Source organism: Mastacembelus armatus, chromosome 12 (assembly GCF_900324485.2).
Source record: "Mastacembelus armatus chromosome 12, fMasArm1.2, whole genome shotgun sequence".
Taxonomy (NCBI): domain Eukaryota; kingdom Metazoa; phylum Chordata; class Actinopteri; order Synbranchiformes; family Mastacembelidae; genus Mastacembelus; species Mastacembelus armatus.
The window spans coordinates 15,958,172-15,978,414 of NC_046644.1; the positions used below are offsets into that span (position 1 = coordinate 15,958,172).

Here is a 20,243-nt window from a genome sequence, read left to right on the forward strand (position 1 = left end):
GTGTTTCAGCTGAATGCTACAGTCCATCTTTTGAGGAATATAGTTATTTTTCTCCATGACCTGTTTGGTCTTCTCTTTTTGAGTGCTGCTTCTTGAGCTGTTTGCTTTTTTTGTTCTCTAACACTCAGCAGCATGATGCGAGGGCTAGAATCCAGCTCTCTCAAAGACTGTGCTGTTCCAGCTGCTGTTAAAATCACTCATACCACTTCCTGTTCCTCCTCTGCCCAGGTTAGCTAAAGAGCTACAGGAGAAAAACCGACTGATCCAGAGTCTGCAGAGCCAGGTCAGAGGGCAAAGCCCCAGCAGCCATCACAGCTCTCACTCTGATCTGTACCACTCAGACAGGACCTCCTCCTCCTGCCACAGCAGTTTGGCCACACAAGATGGCATTCGAGCTCACAGTAAGCAGATTCACATGCCATACCTGAACATAACCTTAATTATATCATTCATTTGTTAATGTTTATGAAAGCCAAGGTCAGTTATAGTCATAAGTGTCAAAGATGCTGGCCTCAGTCAGGATTCCCTCAGTTTGCGGCATTTCAAATGAATATATTTCTCCTTTTCTTGTCCCAGTGGTATGTCATAGAGATCACCTGAGCTCCTTGTCCATGGGGCCAGACATTGTAGTCACAGCCTGTAATACCACTTATTTTCCACTCAGACCCATTCTGTTGCAGTGAGGCATCCCGCAGGACAAAGCACACCCCTCAAGGGCAGAACAGGTGTCTAGTTTCGATCCATCGGCACTCAGATGTGCATTATTCAGTACCACCTATCCAGTTCAATCATCAATTACGTTTCCCTCTGGGAAAGACATAGTGTGGAATTGTGTATAAGTGAGAGGTCCAGCAGAGGGGCCTCTGGATCAGAACTCAGAAGTCCCTCAGTGCAACACCACTAGTTGTGAATACTTGTTTTTTTTGGCTCCAGACATTATAGTGGCCCATCCTGTTCTGCAGCTACTAGTGTTAGTATGTAGACTGTGGATGACATCCCGTTTATGAACTATAGTTCCTTAGGCATGAACCACAAAATCCAGTTATATTAAACTAAATTAGTTGAGTTGATTCAACAGTTTAATGCTCAATTTAAAACTCAATTTATTTAAATTACATTTTAAAAAAATGTATCTGTTCAATAAATTTCTGTCATTTGTTGACTTATTTTTAATGTGAAGGGTGATGAGAGGAAACAGGCTGCACACAACAATAAAAGCATGAAAAATGAATGTTTTGCACATGATGGATGTATGTATCCGTTCTTGTCTCTCTGCGTGTGTGTAGGCCGTCGACACCCCCCTGACTGGACGGGAGCAGCTGTCTCTCCTGTAGGAGGAGCACAGGAGGAAGGTGACACTGCCTGCAGACTGCAGGGCCTGCAGAGGGAGAACAGCCGACTGCAGGAGCGGCTGAGGAGCAGCGAGGAGCTCAACGCCACCCTGCGCAGCGAACTGGACCTGCATCGCACAATTATAACACAGACCAGCTCCTACCATCAGGAACATGATCAGAACCACAACCAGGAGAGTTCAGGACTTCAGACGGAAGCACAGGAGGAGACATCAGCTCACAAAACGAATGCTGTAGAACTGTCTGGTACAATGAATTCAGGTAGGTGATTATAATATTAGTACGTTCAGATTTTTCAGGTTTAACAGTAACTAGTACAATATACTTCATACAGCAATAGTTCAGTTCAATTGAAGAAGCAAGATCTAAAAATGTTTTGAACATATAAAATTCTAACTAATTGTTACAGTGAGTTGTATTTTATCTATTATGGCCTTGGTGGTAGTTGGGAAGCTTGTCTTTAGAACTTGGATAATGCAGTTACAAAGCCTTAACATTTAACTGACTAATCAAAGACACCATCTTTCGCTTATTAGTCCCCCTTTTCATTTTTTAAGTAAATGCAATATTCAGTCCCCATTTGTTTAACTGAGCTTTGTGCATGTGTATCGCTCAGACCTACTGGCCGAGCATCTACAGGAGATCCGAGCTTTGCGGCAACGCCTGGAGGAGAGCATTCGTACCAATGACCGTCTCAGGGAACAGCTGGAGAAGAGACTGGCTGAGGTGGAGAAAGACCCAGGTACACTCTGTGTTATTCCTGGAAATTCTACAGACCAAATGGAAACTACCTTTACTCATGAACTTCTCTTCAGCAGCTACCAACATCTTCATCCATGGCAGTGAGGAGCAGGGTCAGCTGGCCAATGAGGTGCGATTCCTCTGGGAACAAAACCAAACTCTGAAGGAACAGCTCAGCTTAGAGTCTAGAGGTAAAAGGCTTTTTCCTAGCAACAGAGGTCAGGTCACAGTTGCTTCAAATATTCCATTCAAATATTTACACAAATTTATCACTGATACAATGCTGGACACAATTTTGTTCCCCCCCAATCTAGACAAGCTAAAGGAGAATAAGAAGCTCCAGGAGACTCTGGCCCGGTGGACAGCCAAACTGGAGCAGAGCCGGAAAGAGTGTGAAGCTCTGAGGCAGGAAAACAGTCGACTGCAGGAGAGACTGGAGCTCAGCAGCCAAGAAAACTCACAGCTGCAGGATTCACTGCACTACAGCAAAGAAGAGCTATACAGGTACACACACAGTCATGTATTAGTGAATTGTTAGCACACACTTCTTGATATGTCCTCAGTACACTCATACTATCATAACTACTTTACTCCATGCAACCTGAAACTACACAGCTGCTGTTGACCTTTTTAAAGCTTGTGACTACCACCAGTATTTCATACGATTAGAACAACTCAAACTCATGATAGTCTGTCATTTTGAAGGCTCATCCATGAACACGTGCATGCATACTTGAAATTAATACAGTTTATCTTACATACCATAATGGTGGGATGTAATGTCATGCACCAGTTTCTACTGAGACAACTGAGTGAGGCAGACACCTGAAACCTGGCCTCTAGTTTAGTGTCAGGTCACTTCTCCTCTCGCTTTCCTGTATAGCTCCGTTTGTCAGCCATCACTAAGTTTTGATAGAAAATGTTTGTGTTGATTCAGTTTAGTTACAATTTTGGAGACATTTTTTGTGGTGCTGTCTAATCTGTAATGTTCTTATCTGCATTGTCAAACCTGTTGTCAGCCTTTAAAAGAAAATACCATAGGGCTGCAACAAACAACTATTTCAATAACCAATCAATCAATCAATGTTTTTGACTAATCGACTAATCAGAATTTTACAAAAGAATATATAGCTGTTTTCAACTCAAAACAATGGAATATTATAGGGACTTTCACTCTTCTCCACTGCTGCCATCTAATAGATAAATACATTTGTTGCCAACTGTTTTAATAATATAATTTAGATTAGTTGTTGCAGCCCTAAAATAATAGTCAGCACATCATTTAAGAGTAGATGATTGTTTTTATGAATTGTCCTACTGCTGTTTTTCTTCTCATCATTGAAGTTTGGTTTCTGTTTCCAGGCTGCAGTGTGAGGTGACGCTCCACAGGCAGCAGCTCTCCGACTCCCAGCATCTCCTTCAGTCCCTGCGAGTGGAGCTGCAAGTCTACGAAAAGATGAAGACTGAAGCACAGAAACACAATAGTACTGCAGGTATTTTATGCAATAGAGTGATTGATATTAGACATGGGTTATATTATTTACTTGTCTTGGAGACAATAAGCGAATAGTACTGCTGTGGTGATGATGTAAGGTAAGCCCATGTTTCCTTCACTGTCGACTGACTGTGAACAGAATCGAATGAGACGACCCAGGAGCCCGTCCCTCCCTCTGGCTCTGTGGACCTGGGCGAGCTCCTGTCAGAGATCAGGCATCTGAGGCTGCAGCTGGAGAGGAGCATCCAGACCAACACGGCACTGCGCCAGAGGCTGGAGGAGCAGCTGCTCAGAGGACCCAACCGCTCTGAAACTATCAACATCAACTACCTGCTATCCTCCCCAGGTAAATGTAAGGCACAGTTCAGAAGAATGTAAGGACACACGTGGAACCTGCCAACTCATGTTTGGTTTACGTTGGTCTTAGATGAAGGGGGCAGGTCACCAGCTCGCGAAAGCTGTGAACCTCACAGTCACTCCTTTCAGTCTCAACATGGTAAGAAAACCTCCTCAGAGTTGGCATGACACTGTTCACATGACAGCAACACTGAACCTATTTTAAAACACCTGTACATGATTTATCTCTTCAGAAGACAAACATGCTCGTCAGGTGGACAGTGGCTCAGTCAGCAGCAGCTCCGGGGACAGTGTCTCTGGTGCTCCCTCTCGCCTGGTGCCAGGCCACCGCATGTGGGCCAGTCGCAACGGCCGCCATATTTTGGGTCTGATCGAAGACTACAGTGCTCTTCGCAAACAGATCACAGAAGGCCGCAAGCTGTCGCGTAATATGGACACACAACTGCAGGAGTGTCTGTACATGCTCAAACAGCAGAGCTCAGACAAAAAGGTACTAACAAACTGTTTTCATTTGTAGCTGAACGTGAGGATTGTAATGAGGTTTAAGTGATGTTTTCCAGCAAGGAAAAAACTTAACCTACCATTCAATAATTTCCACAGTATAGACATTTTGGCAAAGGATTTCCTGTCATTGTGTGCATGGTCACAGGTGATAGAACAGCAGCACCTGAAGGGCCTGTCCAGCAGCATGAACACAATGCAGCAGGTGTTAGAGGAGGCTGGTCGGCTGCTCAAACTGGTGTGGAGAGTCACTTTACCAGCTGGTAACACGGCAGGGGACGGCACCAACCAGCAGGTAGACGCTGAAAGCATGCACTGTAACTACCATGTCTAGTTAAGTAAATATGGAGCAAATGTAAAAGTTTTAATTGTCCAAATCAGAATGAGCTGCTGAAAACCGAGATAGCCAGACTGAAAAGCAGGCTGTCGCAGCAGGAGAAGATGCTGAGTGGAGCCGTTAAACGTCTCCGCACAACCAACCAGCTCAAAGAGGGAATGGAGAGGGTCATCATCGATCAATGTAAGATTTTTTTTCTTCTTCATACAGCTTGAATGCTAGAGCAGAAACAGCTAGTTTTGATAAAGAGGGTAATTTACCAAACCAAAATATCAGATTTTCTGTATCTAGCTTCTAAAAATGAATCATTGTTTCTTTTCTCAGTATCTCTAACTCATGGCGTGTTGAAGAAAGCAAGGGGGAATTTAGAGGTGAGTTCAACCAAACAGCCATCAATAAAAAATGTCAGATGTTTTCTTAGTGGTGAACTGTTCAGTGAATCGCTCTTTTCCTTCTCGTCCTCTCTGTGAAATAACGATAGACAAATTACTGTGCCCTGTTTGGCCTAAGAGGCCTGTGTGAAGCACCAGACGAAGGTTAGTGTGGTTGAAGTGCAGGCTTTGAATGCTGATGCATGAGGTTCAGAAACCTTTACTGGGTTCACGCTCACTGTTGCATGCTGCAAGCAAACATTGTATGCATCATGACATAGCAAAACAAGTCATGTACTAAATCCTGCCATTCATACTGTGTCTGGACATTATGGACATAGAGTGAATAGGTTGGATAAAATATGCCCTGGCCAGAAACATACGTCTTGCCTGTTGTCAGTGTTCACATGCTGATGCTGCTGTTACAATGTTATTGTCTGTTCTGTTGCAGGAAGTCCCAGCCAATGGCCAATAGGACACACGACAGACGCTAGTCCTGAACAGATAAGTGCTCCTGCCACTATGCTGACTACAGGCAGGCACTCTGAATCCTCAGAGGATGGCAGCAGTCACATTTCTTCACACTGCACTTAAATCCACAGTTTCAATGCCCGGTGTTGCTTTTGATAATGTAGCTACCTAATCTTCATCCTGCCATTCTGTCCTGCTCTCAAACTGTCCCCTCTAAGGATAACGTCAACTTGTTAACCTGCCATACTTACCCTAAAAGTGGGTATGGTGACTATAGCTAGTTCTAATCCTGCTTCACTGCCTCTGGTGTAGAGATTTGGAGAAATGGGAACTGGGGCAGGATTTCAGTCAAATCATTTTTCTTATCTTGATTTACTTTCCTTGAAAAGCAGAAAGAGCACAAGCTATAGTCACCGTACACACTTTATGAGGAAATGTAGGCTTAAAAACACAAAATTATCTTCTAGTCTACACATTGTAAAAGCCTGTTTGTACTAGAACTGCACAGAAACCTGCCTGTAATTTGACTCATTTTTAGGTACTGAAGTTGTACATTTTATTTAAAAAAAAAACTTACAAAGGCATTTAAAAAAAAAAAAAAAAAGTTGTAAGTAAGCTGTAAGTTAAATATTTTTCCTGTATTCTTTTTTATGATGCTTTTAAGGACATCACTATTTTATTACAGACTTGCCTTTTGTTTTCCCCTGTCAGTTTGTGTATAGGATGGTTCAGGGCTGCTGTGAGATCAAAGAATTATGTGTAAATGCAGTAAAGACAAACATCTAAAACCTAATTGTGGTACTTGAGTGTCTTTATTAGCATAACCTTTTTAAAACATAGAAATCTTAGCAGACATTTCAAAATGTGTACATAGGTAAGCACAAGTAAAAAAAAAAAAGACTAGCAAAGTTGACATCACGATAAAATGAGAATTAGAAAAGGTTTTCACACTGAAAGTTTTTCTACTACATTTTAAACATGAGGAAATTAGCTTTAAATGGGCAGCACTTATCTGTCATTGTTTACTGTCAGAGTGACCTATAAAACTAGGTCCTGGAGAGATGGACCACAGTCAGTGACTGATGTTTAGTAGCACCAAAATCTCCTCATAGTACATGTTTTTGGACCATCAGGCAGCTTTTCATTGGCATTTTAACACTTTGGTTATGGCTGTGATAGATTCAGTTGCAGCAGTTTTGGCAAAACACAATTTTAATTGATTACTAAACAAGGAAATACTGGTACTCAGTCCAGACCAAAAAATTGTGCTATTTGAAGTACTAGACTTTGTCACTGTACAATAAAGTGAGATTTTTGTAATTGCACTGCTGAAAGTATAAAAACATGTTTACTATGCAAAAAACAGTATTTGTACTGGGGAAAAATGCCACTTGTAGTTCTGTCCTTTCTACTGCAAATCTACATCTATCTCTGCACCAGTCTAACAAAGGCCTGAACAAGCTGGATGAATGGTTCCTGACCTTCATCTCTCGCCTTGGAGCCCGGTGTGGGTGGCTTGGACTGGGTGGAGTGGAGGATGCCGGTGGCCGGAGATGATGGAGAGCCCCTGCGGAAGTGGCGGGACAGGCTTGAGAGAAGAGTGCTCTGAAGGTGAAGAGAAAGAAAAATATTCAGTCAATATATTATAAAGGATAAAGATGCCATTATTCTCAACATTTACCAAAAAATAAATAAGGTTTCTACAGTGCCACAGTCGATTCTTAACACTCCAGGCAGGTTTTTACAGCACCAAAAAAAAAAAAAAAAAAAGATACAACAGGACCAGAATTCTTATGAAAGTATCCAGAGGAAACATATCTCACCAGTTCAGAGCTGAGCTCCTGCTTCAGCCTTTGTTTGTCTCGGGGCAGGATGGACGGATCTTTGAGGCAGCGAACAGCCTGAGAGATGAGCACGTAGAAACAGTTCTCCATGGTGAACATCAGCAAAGACCTGAAGAGCAAACCAAAGCTAATGTCATGAAAAATAAAAGTTACAGTATTAGAATGGTGATGGTTGAAAATGCTTACTCTCCTAATGAATATGGCGTCATCTGCTGGTCAATCCTTAACATTACCATTCCATGCAATATTGAGGGCACAACACCATGAACCAGTCAGGTAACAGGTGAGCACACGTATTTTTGATAACAATACAAGTTCTATATGTCCATCCATCCATCCATCATCTATAACCACTCAATCCTTAACCAGGGTCACCTGGATCTGCTGGAGCCTATCCCAGCTCTCTTTCGGGTGAAAGGCAGGGGGACACCCTGGACAGGTCACCAGTCCAGCACAGGGCCACATATAGACAACACAACCACACACACTCACTCCTAGGCTGCAGTTCTATATGTATAATAGGAATACTGAATGGCCTGTTATGATTATAAACACCATTAATGGAATGGAATAAAGAGATCATATTGCTGAGGTGTCAGTTTACTCACTTCAGGGCTTGGATCTCATCTGATGATGCTATTGAAGCTATGCTGAGGGAAACTGGCTCCTTCTTCTTCTCCATCTACAGACAAACAGAAACAATCAGGGATCTGCTGTCACTGAAAATATCTATGACTCTGCTGACACGTGTGACACGGACCTCGCTCAGCATGCTCAGGGCTACGTTGATGGTGGCCAGCAGGGTTCCAAATGAAGGAGCCACATCAGGGTCAAACGCTGGAGTTGTGAAGCTGAGCACAAACAGGGTCCTATACTCCGCCAGGTCCATACACTGACAAAGACGGACATCAGCATTTTACCAGACAGGTTTCCTTACAAATCCAGTACAATAAAAACTGAGAATTAGACTCATTTTTGAGACGAAAAGGCAGAGCAGCTCAGGTGGTCTGACCTGGTCCAGGAGTATCTGGCAGCAGTCTGGGGTGAAGTGCTGCAGGGCTGCCAGGGTTTTGCTGAGGATCTTCAGCAGACTGCACTGCACTGCCAGCAGGGCCTTCTGCTCAGCCTCCTCTCTCTCCCCTCCACAGGCTGCCTCTTTAGTTGGGGTCTGTGTGGGCCGCTGTGTCCTGGGGAGGGGACCAGGGGGCATCGCCTCACCATTTTTAGCCTGAAAAAGAAAATGACCCCAAAAAACAGAAAGCTATTATTTACTTATCAGAATATACCTTAAAAATATCTAACAATTTCTGAAGCAGCATGAGTTTTCTTGGCACCTTCCAACACAATTCCTAGGCCTGCTATTGTGTAATCATACAAAAATATGCTTTGCTGTCTGACCTGGAGGTAGTGATGGAGCATCTTCTTGCTGTGCAGCAGGTACGTGCAGGTCTGGCACAGGTAACACAGATTTACCTGCAGGGAGGAGATGGAAAAGGTAAATACTGAATCATCAGTTGAACTGTGCTTTATATTTGTTTGTTGTCGTTCCGTGCACTTGCCTGTATGTCATGGAGCAGTTTGGGCAGGTGGAACTGCCACTCCTTACAGAAGCTGGAGAGCTGCAGCAGGAAACCAACCGTGTGGTCGGCCTCGTCTAGACAGGCCAGGCTCTGCACTGTTCGCACCGCGTTCAGACACTGAGCAGGAGAGAAGGCAAACAAGAGGAGCAGTGATACTGAAACATGTGACCTCAACCTTAAGTGTTTGCAATACTGGTGTATAAACCTGGTTAAATGTATATTGGTTGATATCTTTGAATATTTAGAAATTAAACAAAACAAGCTATTAAAATAATTCAGGTTTAAAAAAGATTCAGCAAAGGGAGAGCAGTCTTTTATCTGGACATTTTACAGATCAATTAAATAATTGAACAAATGAGTGATAGATTGATGGAAAATAATCTTTGTCATTGTTCTAAAGGGTATAATCACATAAACACCCTGCCCATGAAGGCACTGTCTGCCCATTCCTACAGTCCTACCTGGAGGATGCGTTCTTGATGTACTCCAACAAAGTCCAAGGCTTCGTTGATGAAGTTGTAGCGCAGAGTCTTGAGCAGACTCTCCATTAAGGACATGCAGAGGCGGTAGACTCCAGGCCAGCAGGCAGAGTCCTGGGACTTCCGGGAGAAACTCTACCCAGGGACATGGACATAGTCCATTAAAATCTTATAGATCCTGCGTGTGTCCCAGTCCCACGCTAAGAGCAAAATAAATGAATGTGCAGTGATAAAACATCTATCACCTGTGAAGCTCCATTTGAAGAGACCTCATAGACACTGAGCAGAGGGAGGCAGATCGTCTGGGTGACTCCTGCTCCAGCTACAGCTGCTGCTCCCTGGACAGCAAATGAAGACACCCTCAACCTTTGAAATCTTAAATTAATGCAGAGCCACAAAGATTCAAAGCAGGAGTGTGTGTGTATGTGTGTCTCTCTACCTGAGGCGTGCGGGCCAGTGTGAGCAGCAGGTGAAGTGCAGCCTCAGTGAAGTAAACGTTGTGTTTGGATCGCAGGCTGAGCTCCACAGCGCTCAGCACTGAGGGGAGGACTGGAATCTTCCTCATCACAGACACCCAGTGCTCGCCATCCTCATCAGTGCGACACAACTCCTTTGCCAAGTGCAGCGCTAATACACACACCTGATAAAGAGAAAGGAAAGTTCTGAAATAACCAAACTGGTTTTACACTGTTATGCCATGTGCACTCCTGGATCAACAGGAATAGGACTAAATATATTAAAAAACTCCAGAAACACTAAATCTTAGCTCCAATAACATAATAGACATAATAAATATCCTATGAAAATTTGCAATTAATCACATTTCACACTAAACCAAATTTCAAAAGTAACGAATAATCAGAGCCTTTCTCTAACCATCAATGTGCCAGAATACTGAAAAAAAAAAACATTTAGAAAACAGAGACTATTAGCTTAAACTGGAACTGGTCTGGAATCAAAATAAGCTTTTAAAGTGGGAAATGTCATTTACAACAGAAAAAAAAAAAATTGTATCACTCCTGCATCAGCTCACCCCGTCTCTCTGGTCCTTCTGCAGCCCGCGAGGAGAGTCTGTCTCCATGCTGTCCTCGTCCTCTGCTGCGTCTCCCATATGGCTCATGTGGCGAGTGCTGTCAATGAGGGCCAGAGCCTCATCTTTCACCGTCTCACACACAGACAGCAGCAGCTGAGGCAGCTGGGAAATATCGCCACCTGGTGGCCAAAGAAATTAATGAACTAATCTAATAAATACAGAACACAGACAGATGCACACAAATGCTTCTTACTGTTGAGTCCCTGAATCTGCAGCACAGAAATGAGAGTAGAGAAGATTTTGGCTTTGGTCCTCTCCATCAAATGCTGGTCAGCTTGTAGGACACTCTCCAGGATCAGGGACAGAGGAGAAAGGATGTCAGGAGCTGTTGCTACCACACTGGAGACAGGAAGCAAGAGTTTAGTGAAGACAGAAGAGTAAGAATATATCAAGTGAGAACAGTTGACATTTTGGAAACTTCTAAACTCTGTCAAATGCAGGAACACACACCTTCTCCACTGCTTGAGGAGGATGAGTAGCAGTGTGGCCGTCATGGATCCAAGACGAAGACAAGGCACTGACATGGGCGTTGTTAACTGAAAGTCAAAGAGGTAGACAAGAGTAGATTTTTAAAAAAAAACCAAACAAAAACAAAAGAAAAGAAAAGATCTACAAACACAAATTACAAGAAAACCCTTTAGGTTGTGATGACTTACAGCAGCTTTAGTCCCGTCCAGGACGTCCATGAAAAGCTTCAGTTTGGTTGAATTGTCCGTTAGCTGCATCACATCAGACTGAAAACATATAAGTCACCTGTTATCACTGCAGCGGATTTATGTATATCCCAGTTAGCTTAGCATAAAGACAGCTGGTAAGCTGGCATGGCTCTGACATCTGCAGCTAAAATATTCCAACTATGATGAAGCTTAGCATACATGGCTGGTGGAAAGAATCAGCAGCATCCGCCAGGCAGAGATCAACATCTGGGTCTCTGGGAAGTAGCAGATGCCTTCGTCCTCCATCTCCGTCACGTGGCACACCAGAGATTTGACGTACTGGGACCAGTATTCATAGCGCCGTGCATTGGAAAACCTCTGTAGCCCATCCTTCAGTGACTGCTCTAAGGAGCCGCTGCACCAACATAAACACAATTAACATCAACTACCGAAGATTTGAATAATGAAATAAAAACAATAAATATGGACACAGGCGATTCTGAAATTACCTGACAACATAGTAGATCTCCAGGCCGATGATTTTCATGACAAAAGCACATGTCTCCAGAACACAAGGCTGAGGGCAAAATACAGTTCTCGAGTTGGCGGACAGCAATATCCAACTACTCAGGAAATCATGAGGTGAGTGTAAAAAGAGTAAAATACCTCTGTGGTGTCTGAAGGTGGGGTGAGTGTTCCAAAAAGAGGCGTCATCAAATTCTCCCAAAACTGATCTCTGTGCAAAAAAAAAAAAAAAAAAAAAGCAGTAACATATTAAATACCCTCCGCTTCCAGTCTTTCTGCTCATACTGTTCCAAGTCAAACTATTGTCTGAGGACACTGTGCTTACTTGGTGCGTAGGACAGAGATGGCACTATCTCTGCGATCCTGCCAGAGGGCAAGGAGGAAGGCCAGGGCTGCTCGCTGGAGCAGTGGGGGACACCAATACTTCCCCTGCTGCTTGGAGTCAATCAGGTCCAACACCACATGAAGACAGCTCCACTCGCCCAGTAGGAATTCCTACAGGAGAACATAAAAAAAGCATTAACACTACTAAGGGTAAAAGGAGATATACATACTTTGTTTTTGTTTTTCATACCTTTGACCCCTCACTACCATCTTTGACATCCAGGTTGAGAAAAAGCTCAATGAGGCCTGGCTGAGTTTCCACAGCAACTGTAAGAAATTCGAGGATCATGACTTTGATCCTCATGTCTTCTGTTTTGCTTTGCAGCCGAGTGAGGAACGCATCCCTTATAGCAGCTGCGTCACTGCCAAGACAAGCGTAGACTGACATGGGAGCAACCTAGAGAAAAAACGTAAGTTCAATATAAATGTCTAGTATTACACCAAACCAAAACAAGACACTGTACATAAATACTGAAAGTCTTACTGTTGCAAGTCTTTTGAGCAGCTGGATCGCGAGGCGAGGCAGCGCTGGGTCATGTTTGTGATAAATGTACTTGGCCAGGACAACAATAAGATTGTTGCCATGACCTCCATGCTGTGTCAGCGCCTGCTCCAGAGGAGAGACAACGTCAGAAGGCGGCTTCAGGCGAATCACATTGTTTGTGACAGAGAAGGCCAGTTTGACTGTCTGGATCAGGATCTGACCAGGACCCTCTGATCCGCAGCTACAGAGTGTCAGGAACAGAGAAGAAAACATAATAGATGAATTACCAAATATGGCAATACAATTAGTCTGAAGTCAAAAAGACATGAAGACACATTCACCTGCTGGGCTGTGCAGCGAGGACCACATCTATGGTGTCCACTCCAACTCCCATGATATTGACGACTGCCTGTCCAGCCTCAGTGTTTGCCAGGCTGTAGATACACAGAGACTGCAGGGTGGGGGTGCTGCATCAAGGAAGACAGACACACATTAACAACTTGACAAGTGTGTTAATCTTATACCTTACAACTCCTTATGGCTGTGCTAACAGTCATTGTCATTATCAATTAACTGGTGGCAATTTCTTTGACTAATCAATGAATTAACTGGTCTGGAGTTTATCTGTTTGTCTATTGTTTTTAAATGTGCTGTATAAATAAACTTGACTCAGTTCCAGTACAGACCTTCAGCAAACTGTTCAAATTATTGAATTAACTTCTAAAGTTACTGAGTCCAATGACAGGAATTATTAAAGTAATTATTATTCCTGCCAGCCTGTGTGTAGGACTTCTGTATGTTCTACAGACTGAATTTACAGAAAAAAATGTACAGATAAAGAGTTAAAACAGAGTTTAATTGACTTCTTCTTACCTGCCCTGGTCCTCTCCCTCAGGGCTCAGATTGAGAATGGCGTGGATCAGCTCCAAAATAAGACAACCTGCAGCAAAACAAAGCGACTGGTGTTTTTTCAGGTTTTCTGCTCATTTGTCCCCAATCGGAAAGAAAAATGTAACTTTCCCCCACCATAATAAAGATGTCTTTACCTATCCTCTCCCTGACGCCATAGGTGTTGTAGCGCCACTTGTGGTACGTGGGCAACATCTCCTTAAGCACCAACAACACACAGGGGATCAGCCCTTTGTTCTGAGTGCTGCCAAGCTGACCCTGAAATCACCAGCAGAGACAATAGCAACACATGCAAGTTACAGAACTATCACTTGTGTATTTAAAATAAAATGACAGAGTTTAGTTGCTATTACATATGATTAGGTAGAAACTACCTTGACCAGGGTTGTAATTAGACGAAGAAAGGCGATGGTCACAGCATACTCCCCCCTGGGCTGTTCAATCTGGACCAGAAGGTTGCCATAGTTACCTGCCTTCATCCCTTCAGCACTACAAAAAAAAAAATTGAATAATTTTTTACTTCATCCTCAAATAAAAGCCTGGAAAGCAAGTTAAACATCAGGCAGCCAACATGTTGAACTTTTTTCCTTTACCTCACACACTGAGTTATACTGGTCAAAGGGTTGGAGGCAAATGGGAGGAAACCAGTGTGGTGCAGACTGGACCACACCTAAGGATAAAAATAAGACAAGGTGTGTGAGGAGAAGTGAGAAAGATTCAAGAAGAATTTCCTGTTCTCACTGGAGGATCCCAGAGAACCCACCTTCCCAGGCATCCTTGCAGCCAGTACAGAGAGGCAGTTCACACAGGAGGCGATCACATCCACTGGTGGGTTGATGACTGATGTTAACCTGACAGACAAAAAAAAAAAAAAAACAAAACCAAAAAAAAAAAAAATTGACAAGACAGATGATGATCACTGGTTGCAAATAAGAATAAAATAAAAAATACATTTAAAAGTTCAGTGTGTCTGGAAAGTTAGGTCACCTCTGCAGCAACATGTAGATGCGTGAAGTCAGAGGCAGCAGACAATCTGACACAGTCCAATCTGTGCTTATGATCTTATGGACCAGATCCAGGATGGGCTTCACACGTGCGCAGTGAGCTATAACATCTGGCAAAAGAAAAGGCAGAGAAACAGAAACAGGGTCACTATGCTTCATTTCAATGAACATGAGTACCGTGGTCTTGGGCCCACATGCACCATCCCACTGCTGTAAAGACTCCCTAGCTGAAAACACTCCCAAACAAATGTACACAACACTATGGTTTGTGTACTAACTAAGCACCTTTACAGTACCCACATGTTTTTAAAGATTTAAGTAATCAGTAAAAAAAAAAAAAAAAAACATAAAGCCAAGAGCCACGGGGAGACTTCAGAAATCACAAAGTACTGACAGGATTTGTCGCGAGTATCACAATGAAACAATGAATATTAACGATATCTTTTTAAAAAGTGTATAATCTATTGGTGAGAATATATGAAGAACACTTGTGTACCTGCAGTTGAAACAACGTGCAGCAGCATCTCCACCTCACAAGTGAAAAGAGTCCAGGAGCTGTACGAATAGTCCCAGCGCACCACGTAACCCTGATCACCTCCAATCATCACTTGGCCCAGCACTCCCTGTGGCATCCATAGGTTAGTCTGCCCTTTGCCTGAGGGTTGACATGAAACAGCATTATATATCTGCATTCAAATCTCACAGAAATAACAAAAAAAAAAAAAACAAAAAAAACAAAAACCCTCACCAAGTGGATAGAGGAGCTTTGGTGTTTGTCTCCTCCACAGTGTCTCATCATCCTTGGAGATGATGTCATTGGGTTTATGTTTGTAAACTTGTGTGTAGAAGAACATCTTATCCAAAAAGTTGTAAACCTGTAACACAGAAGCAGAATTACATTGTTAATCTATATGCATAAGGCATTGCTGAGTGTGTAGATGTAGAGCAAGTGTGAAATTACCTTTTTAACAGTTGACTTGTTTGACAGAAGTGCAGTTAGAAGTTGTAGCAACGGTCCAATCTTATGAGGGAACATCCCAACTGCACTATCCAGGATCATTCCCAATCCCATGTTAGGCTTCTAGATTAAAAACAGCACAGGTTGTCAAATGTCATCATTCTCTCACTATCTTGTAAGAGTCTTCTCTTCTGTTCTTTTTCCTCACCATTTCCCAAAACACTTCAGCCAGATTGGGAGCAGACAGAACCTCACAGGCAGCATCGATCAGGTGAGAACACTGTGCCGCTGCACCGCCAGTCTGTTACATGCGACATGATGATGGCAAGTTACCAACACAGCTTACAGCTTAAATATGACTGAGAAAATATAGACAGTGAAAATCACACTGTATACCTGTAAGCTTTCTTCTTCAAAAGAGGCAATAACAAAGGAGAGGAGGCCGTAGATACACATCTTTGCTGTGCTCGCTGTGCACTGAGGAGAGTCATTTAAAAACATAACTTTAATGTAGTATAGCAACACAAATATTAAGCTAAGAAATATAAAGAATTTTTTTTTCAATTAAAATATGACAGTTTGGTCATCAGACTCTGTATAATATACGGTGCTCTGTAAAAATTAAAAAAAAAAAAAAAAGATTGTGGGACATCATTTTCAAAAGTTTGCTTCAGCTCAGATCTTGACCTGTGTTCTCTTACATTATTCCCAGACACTCCGAGGCCTTTGAGCATAGTTGAAAGGTACTTGAACACCTCCAGCTGCAGGGCTGTGTTGCCTATTCTCCTGATCACAGGACTGGACTCATCTGGCCTAAGCGTGTGTCTCAGCAGGACCCAGGCCAACAGCACCGGCCCATGATGAGGGATGTCACCAAATGTCAGCAGGAGCTGATCCATCTCCTGGAAGAGAGTATGGATCACATGAATGCATAACTCTGCAGCCTTTTACTTTTTTTACCTACTCTAGCTCTTTCCTTTACAGCCTGTATGATTGAGTTTCATTGCTCTGGGACTCATACATGTTAATGCGTCAAGTCAAACTCAAATCAAACCTTGATGACATCACGAGCACTGGAGAACTGATGTTGCTCTGTACAGTCTTCCAAGGCACACTTATGCAGGAAGTCTATGTCCATTCCCTCAACCAGGATGAGAGAGCTCAAATATCTGCAGGCCAAAGAAACATAACAGATATTTAAAGACCACAAGGAATTATATAATAAGCAAAGTACTAGTTCAACACATTTATCAGCTGATATTGGCTTTGCCTAGATGTAGTACTGGCATATACATGTCTGATAAATAATAAAACTGCAGACCAGAATAAATAAAAGATAAGATCAGGATGATCTAGAATCACTGATGCTATTATGTAGATTTTCCACTGTTTATTTCCAACATAAATTGTCCCATGCAGAGCTAACTTATGGTTACTGTAAAAAAAATCTGATGTAAATTGGTCGATTGTTATGTTATGTGTTAGAAAAGGTAGAGGTCTGCCAGTGTATTATTACATTTTTCAACTCTAAATGATCAATATCAAATATTTTTTCAAACTAAAGGCACATTTTAAACATGAAAGGCACTAATTAATGACCACCACTCTTACCCGATCCGCTCAACTAACTCATCCATGCTTTTGTCTACTAGGTGTCTGTTGGTTTGGCGCAAACCAAAGCCCTGTTCCTTAAACATTTTGGTGAAGCTCAGCAGGTCAGATGGGCTCATCTCAAAGTAAGCGTAATACAGGAAGATGATCTCTAGCAGCAGAGACTGTTCTCTCAGACACTGCAGGAACCATCGAGACACCTGCCGCTCCGTCTAGAAAATAATTAATTATTATTTTAGAAGATTTCACAAACAAGTTATGACTCAAGGTAATTACCCCAAACAAAAAAAGCAACTGTATGATGTTACAGTTATAGCATGTCACAATAAACAAATCCCAAATATGAACCAAACATATGAAGCAAATAGTCACCATGAGGTTTCCATGAGTTTCCCATGTTGGTGCTTCTGCTCTGAAGAGATTCTCAAACTGTGATTGGTAATTGCTTACCAGGTCTTTCTCCAGTTTATTGACGCAGTTACAGTATTCAGCCTGGACAATTAACAAATATCCAGATTTATGTTAGTGAGATAACCACAAATATAACTTTGTTTCAGTGAGAAATGCAGCTATGTTCTTCTGATGTCACCCAAATTCCTCTGCTCCTCACCCTGTAGGGATGTCGCTCATCCTGAAAGTATGTCAGCAAGAGGAGGACACATCTGAGCAGACAAATGCGCTCCTCGTAGTAATAATCAGCTATCTGGAAATACACACATGCAGACAGATATAATTATTAGAATAAATAATGAAGTGTAAACTATACAGAAAGCAAATGGCTACAGATTTGTGTACTGACCTTAAACAGCAGGGCCTGACTTTGTCGCTCATCCTTGAAAACAACCTGTATAGAAAACTTTGTTATATATATTTACAATCTTTGAGCTTGTGGCTCCTTATAAAAGCCTTTAAACATAAACCACTACTAAAGGAATTGTAGAAGTACATCACACATACAAAACCGAGGATTAAAACAAGAAGGCTTAAAACCATGTATTAGTAAATATTATCATTTGTCTGTTAAAATTCCTTAAGGCAGGTGATTGTATATTGTACAGGTGGGCTATGATTAAAGTCACAGATTCACAGCCAAACAATTAGAAGAGGCACCTTTAATGAATCACGGGTTCCTCTATAATCTTCCTGGAGGTAGCATTGTAAAAGCTGCACACTTTGCTGCTCATCAAGACCCTGTAACAATTTCAAATGATTACATCATGATGCACACCATCAAATCTAGACGGTGAATCAAATATTTTGCATAAATCGGGCATTTCCAATTCTTACCAATAGTTTACTGATCCTCAAACCAAAATCCTTCAGTGGTTGTGCAACATCTTTTTTCTCCTTTACTTTTCCAGCAGATGTAGAGCTGCAACAAATTATGCTAACAATTACCCTCTCAGCTGTCTCAAATAGTAGTGTGTTTGATGTGAAAGTCAAAGTAAAATAAATATACCTGGGTGGCTTGTAATAACTGAGTCCTTGATGAAGTCTGTCCCAGTGTCTGTCAAGCTCTGCCCCTATCTGAGTCTGTGGTTGTGAGAGATTTCAGAATAGTTTGATTTGAACCAACCAAACTAATAATGTAGGTTGTTTTGCATATGTAATACCACATGACACTAAATGAAGACATACCGTCTCTCGCAGTGCAGATCTTCCCATCAGTATGGTCCATAATTCTCGACAGCTCCTAGAAGAAGATACGAAGTATTTTCCATTCAAACATCTAACCTAACTCAGTCATTGAACAACCATGCCCAAACACTAGCGTTTCTTCTTCATTGTCACAATTACAGAGCGTCGCCTTCTAAAGGTAATTTTGAATCGCATTTAATTACATTTAAACGCCAGGCTCGTCGTCCTTTTTAATTACAACACTAGTTAGTTTCACACAGTCGACATTAGGGGCATGCTGTTGTTGACATGCGGCTAACACACATTCAAACTGCTAGCAACTGCTAAGCTAGGCTAGCATGATGCTAGCAGCTCAAAAGACACGGTGCCAAATACAAACGCTATGACTAACACAACCAAATAAACAGACACGTTTGGTAAAAATGTTGGCTCGCCGGCAAACACTTCAGAAACTACAAAAAGTACACAAAAGTAAGTTAAAGTTCGTCGCTATCCATAAGGCTCTGCCTACCTAACGTTCATCTCCGATTCCGCCATCTTCGATACTGCCACGTGATTGGACACTCGGCTCTGTCGTCACTGCTGTCGTAGACATCTTCTTCTTCGCTGCTTTTCGTCCATATACAGGACTGACGCGTAGGGCAGGCTGTTCAAGCATTAAACAGATTATGTACATAATTATAATTCAAGACATCTACGATTACATTTAGACTAGTATGAATTATAATTGAATTACATTTTGACTAGTATGAATTGCTCATACGCCTTGAATGGGAAAACTATTTATATATATCTATTGAATTTTGACTAGTCAAAAGTCAAATTACAGATGCCTTTAACGGACTAGTCACAATTCCAAATAAAGATATGTGTGATTTTAAAGGATATCTTAATTATCGTTATGGATATCTAAAACTAATAAATTACTATGATAAGATCAGATTCAGGTTGTCTTGTAGTTAAGTAAGTCAGTAGTAGTCAGTAGTCATTGGCTAAGGTGTTGTAGAGCCTGATGGCTGTGGAGATGAAGGTTCAGTTCTGCAGTACAGTGAAGTCAGTCGTCCACTGCAGTTGCTTCTCTGCTTCGTCGGAATGTTGTAAAGGGGATGGTCAGGGTTTTCCAGGATGACCTCTACCTTTGTCTGTGTATATCTCTCCACCACCCAGCCATCACACTTTGGGAGAAGATGTGCAGCATCATCCATTTTTCTTACTAGTCACAATTCAATTGTAGATATCTGAAATTATAGTTCTGAGTAGTCAAAAAAACATTGTAGATATCCTAAATGTTAGTTTGTCTTGTCAATCTATTTGATGCTAAAACAGCTTGCCAGTAGTTAGCCGTGGACCTTCATATTCTAAGCAAAATATGTAATGAATTAGCTTGTACAGTTCATATTTTCTGGAATATGAGACTCATTTATGCTTAACACCGAATTAGATAAATACAAAT

At 42.0% G+C, this 20,243-nt stretch overlaps 2 protein-coding genes across 8 annotated transcripts in view; one reads left to right on the top strand and one right to left on the bottom strand.

Annotated features, from left to right (window-relative positions):
- Positions 1–6,418, top strand: part of cdk5rap2 (CDK5 regulatory subunit associated protein 2) — a 29,001-nt gene extending 22,583 nt beyond the window's left edge. For 5 of the 7 annotated variants that reach the window (XM_026296978.1, XM_026296983.1, XM_026296980.1 and 2 more), the window contains 14 exons: positions 229–401; positions 1,287–1,613; positions 1,969–2,094; positions 2,168–2,284; positions 2,408–2,597; positions 3,456–3,586; positions 3,728–3,934; positions 4,016–4,084; positions 4,179–4,435; positions 4,595–4,741; positions 4,828–4,966; positions 5,108–5,154; positions 5,265–5,319; positions 5,606–6,418. In XM_026296978.1, the coding sequence (XP_026152763.1) occupies positions 229–401; positions 1,287–1,613; positions 1,969–2,094; positions 2,168–2,284; positions 2,408–2,597; positions 3,456–3,586; positions 3,728–3,934; positions 4,016–4,084; positions 4,179–4,435; positions 4,595–4,741; positions 4,828–4,966; positions 5,108–5,154; positions 5,265–5,319; positions 5,606–5,748 (2,128 nt within the window). In that variant the 3' untranslated portion in view covers positions 5,749–6,418. The remainder of the gene's footprint in view (positions 1–228; positions 402–1,286; positions 1,614–1,968; positions 2,095–2,167; positions 2,285–2,407; positions 2,598–3,455; positions 3,587–3,727; positions 3,935–4,015; positions 4,085–4,178; positions 4,436–4,594; positions 4,742–4,827; positions 4,967–5,107; positions 5,155–5,264; positions 5,320–5,605) is intronic. The other 2 variants (XM_026296979.1, XM_026296985.1) reach the window with 2 other exon arrangements.
- nup188 (nucleoporin 188) lies at positions 6,419–19,360 on the bottom strand. The gene is made up of 43 exons (XM_026296987.1): positions 19,302–19,360; positions 18,791–18,845; positions 18,612–18,685; positions 18,440–18,524; positions 18,263–18,343; positions 17,952–17,996; positions 17,763–17,855; positions 17,525–17,644; positions 17,153–17,364; positions 16,596–16,710; positions 16,243–16,443; positions 15,938–16,018; positions 15,750–15,842; positions 15,545–15,664; positions 15,332–15,458; positions 15,080–15,238; positions 14,567–14,693; positions 14,343–14,430; positions 14,173–14,249; positions 13,954–14,068; positions 13,717–13,837; positions 13,544–13,610; positions 13,012–13,137; positions 12,671–12,911; positions 12,377–12,583; positions 12,128–12,297; positions 11,944–12,013; positions 11,787–11,854; positions 11,497–11,692; positions 11,278–11,355; positions 11,072–11,157; positions 10,815–10,960; positions 10,562–10,740; positions 9,968–10,168; positions 9,774–9,866; positions 9,511–9,663; positions 9,029–9,166; positions 8,868–8,942; positions 8,482–8,697; positions 8,230–8,361; positions 8,078–8,151; positions 7,449–7,578; positions 6,419–7,230 (listed from the first exon to the last, which is right to left on the bottom strand). Exons 1-43 carry the CDS (start codon positions 19,325–19,327, stop codon positions 7,051–7,053), a joined length of 5,241 nt encoding a protein of 1,746 aa, XP_026152772.1. The 5' UTR covers positions 19,328–19,360; the 3' UTR covers positions 6,419–7,050.
- Between the last annotated feature and the right edge of the window lie 883 nt (positions 19,361–20,243).

Coding starts and splice junctions, on each gene's coding strand:
- nup188 (XM_026296987.1), bottom strand. CDS start 19,327: ATGGCGGAATCGGAGATGAACGTTAG. Junction 15,843..15,937: donor TTGAAGAAGAAAGCTTACAG/GTATACAGTGTG, acceptor CGCATGTAACAG/ACTGGCGGTGCAGCGGCACA. Junction 11,158..11,277: donor TGGACGGGACTAAAGCTGCT/GTAAGTCATCAC, acceptor TTTGACTTTCAG/TTAACAACGCCCATGTCAGT.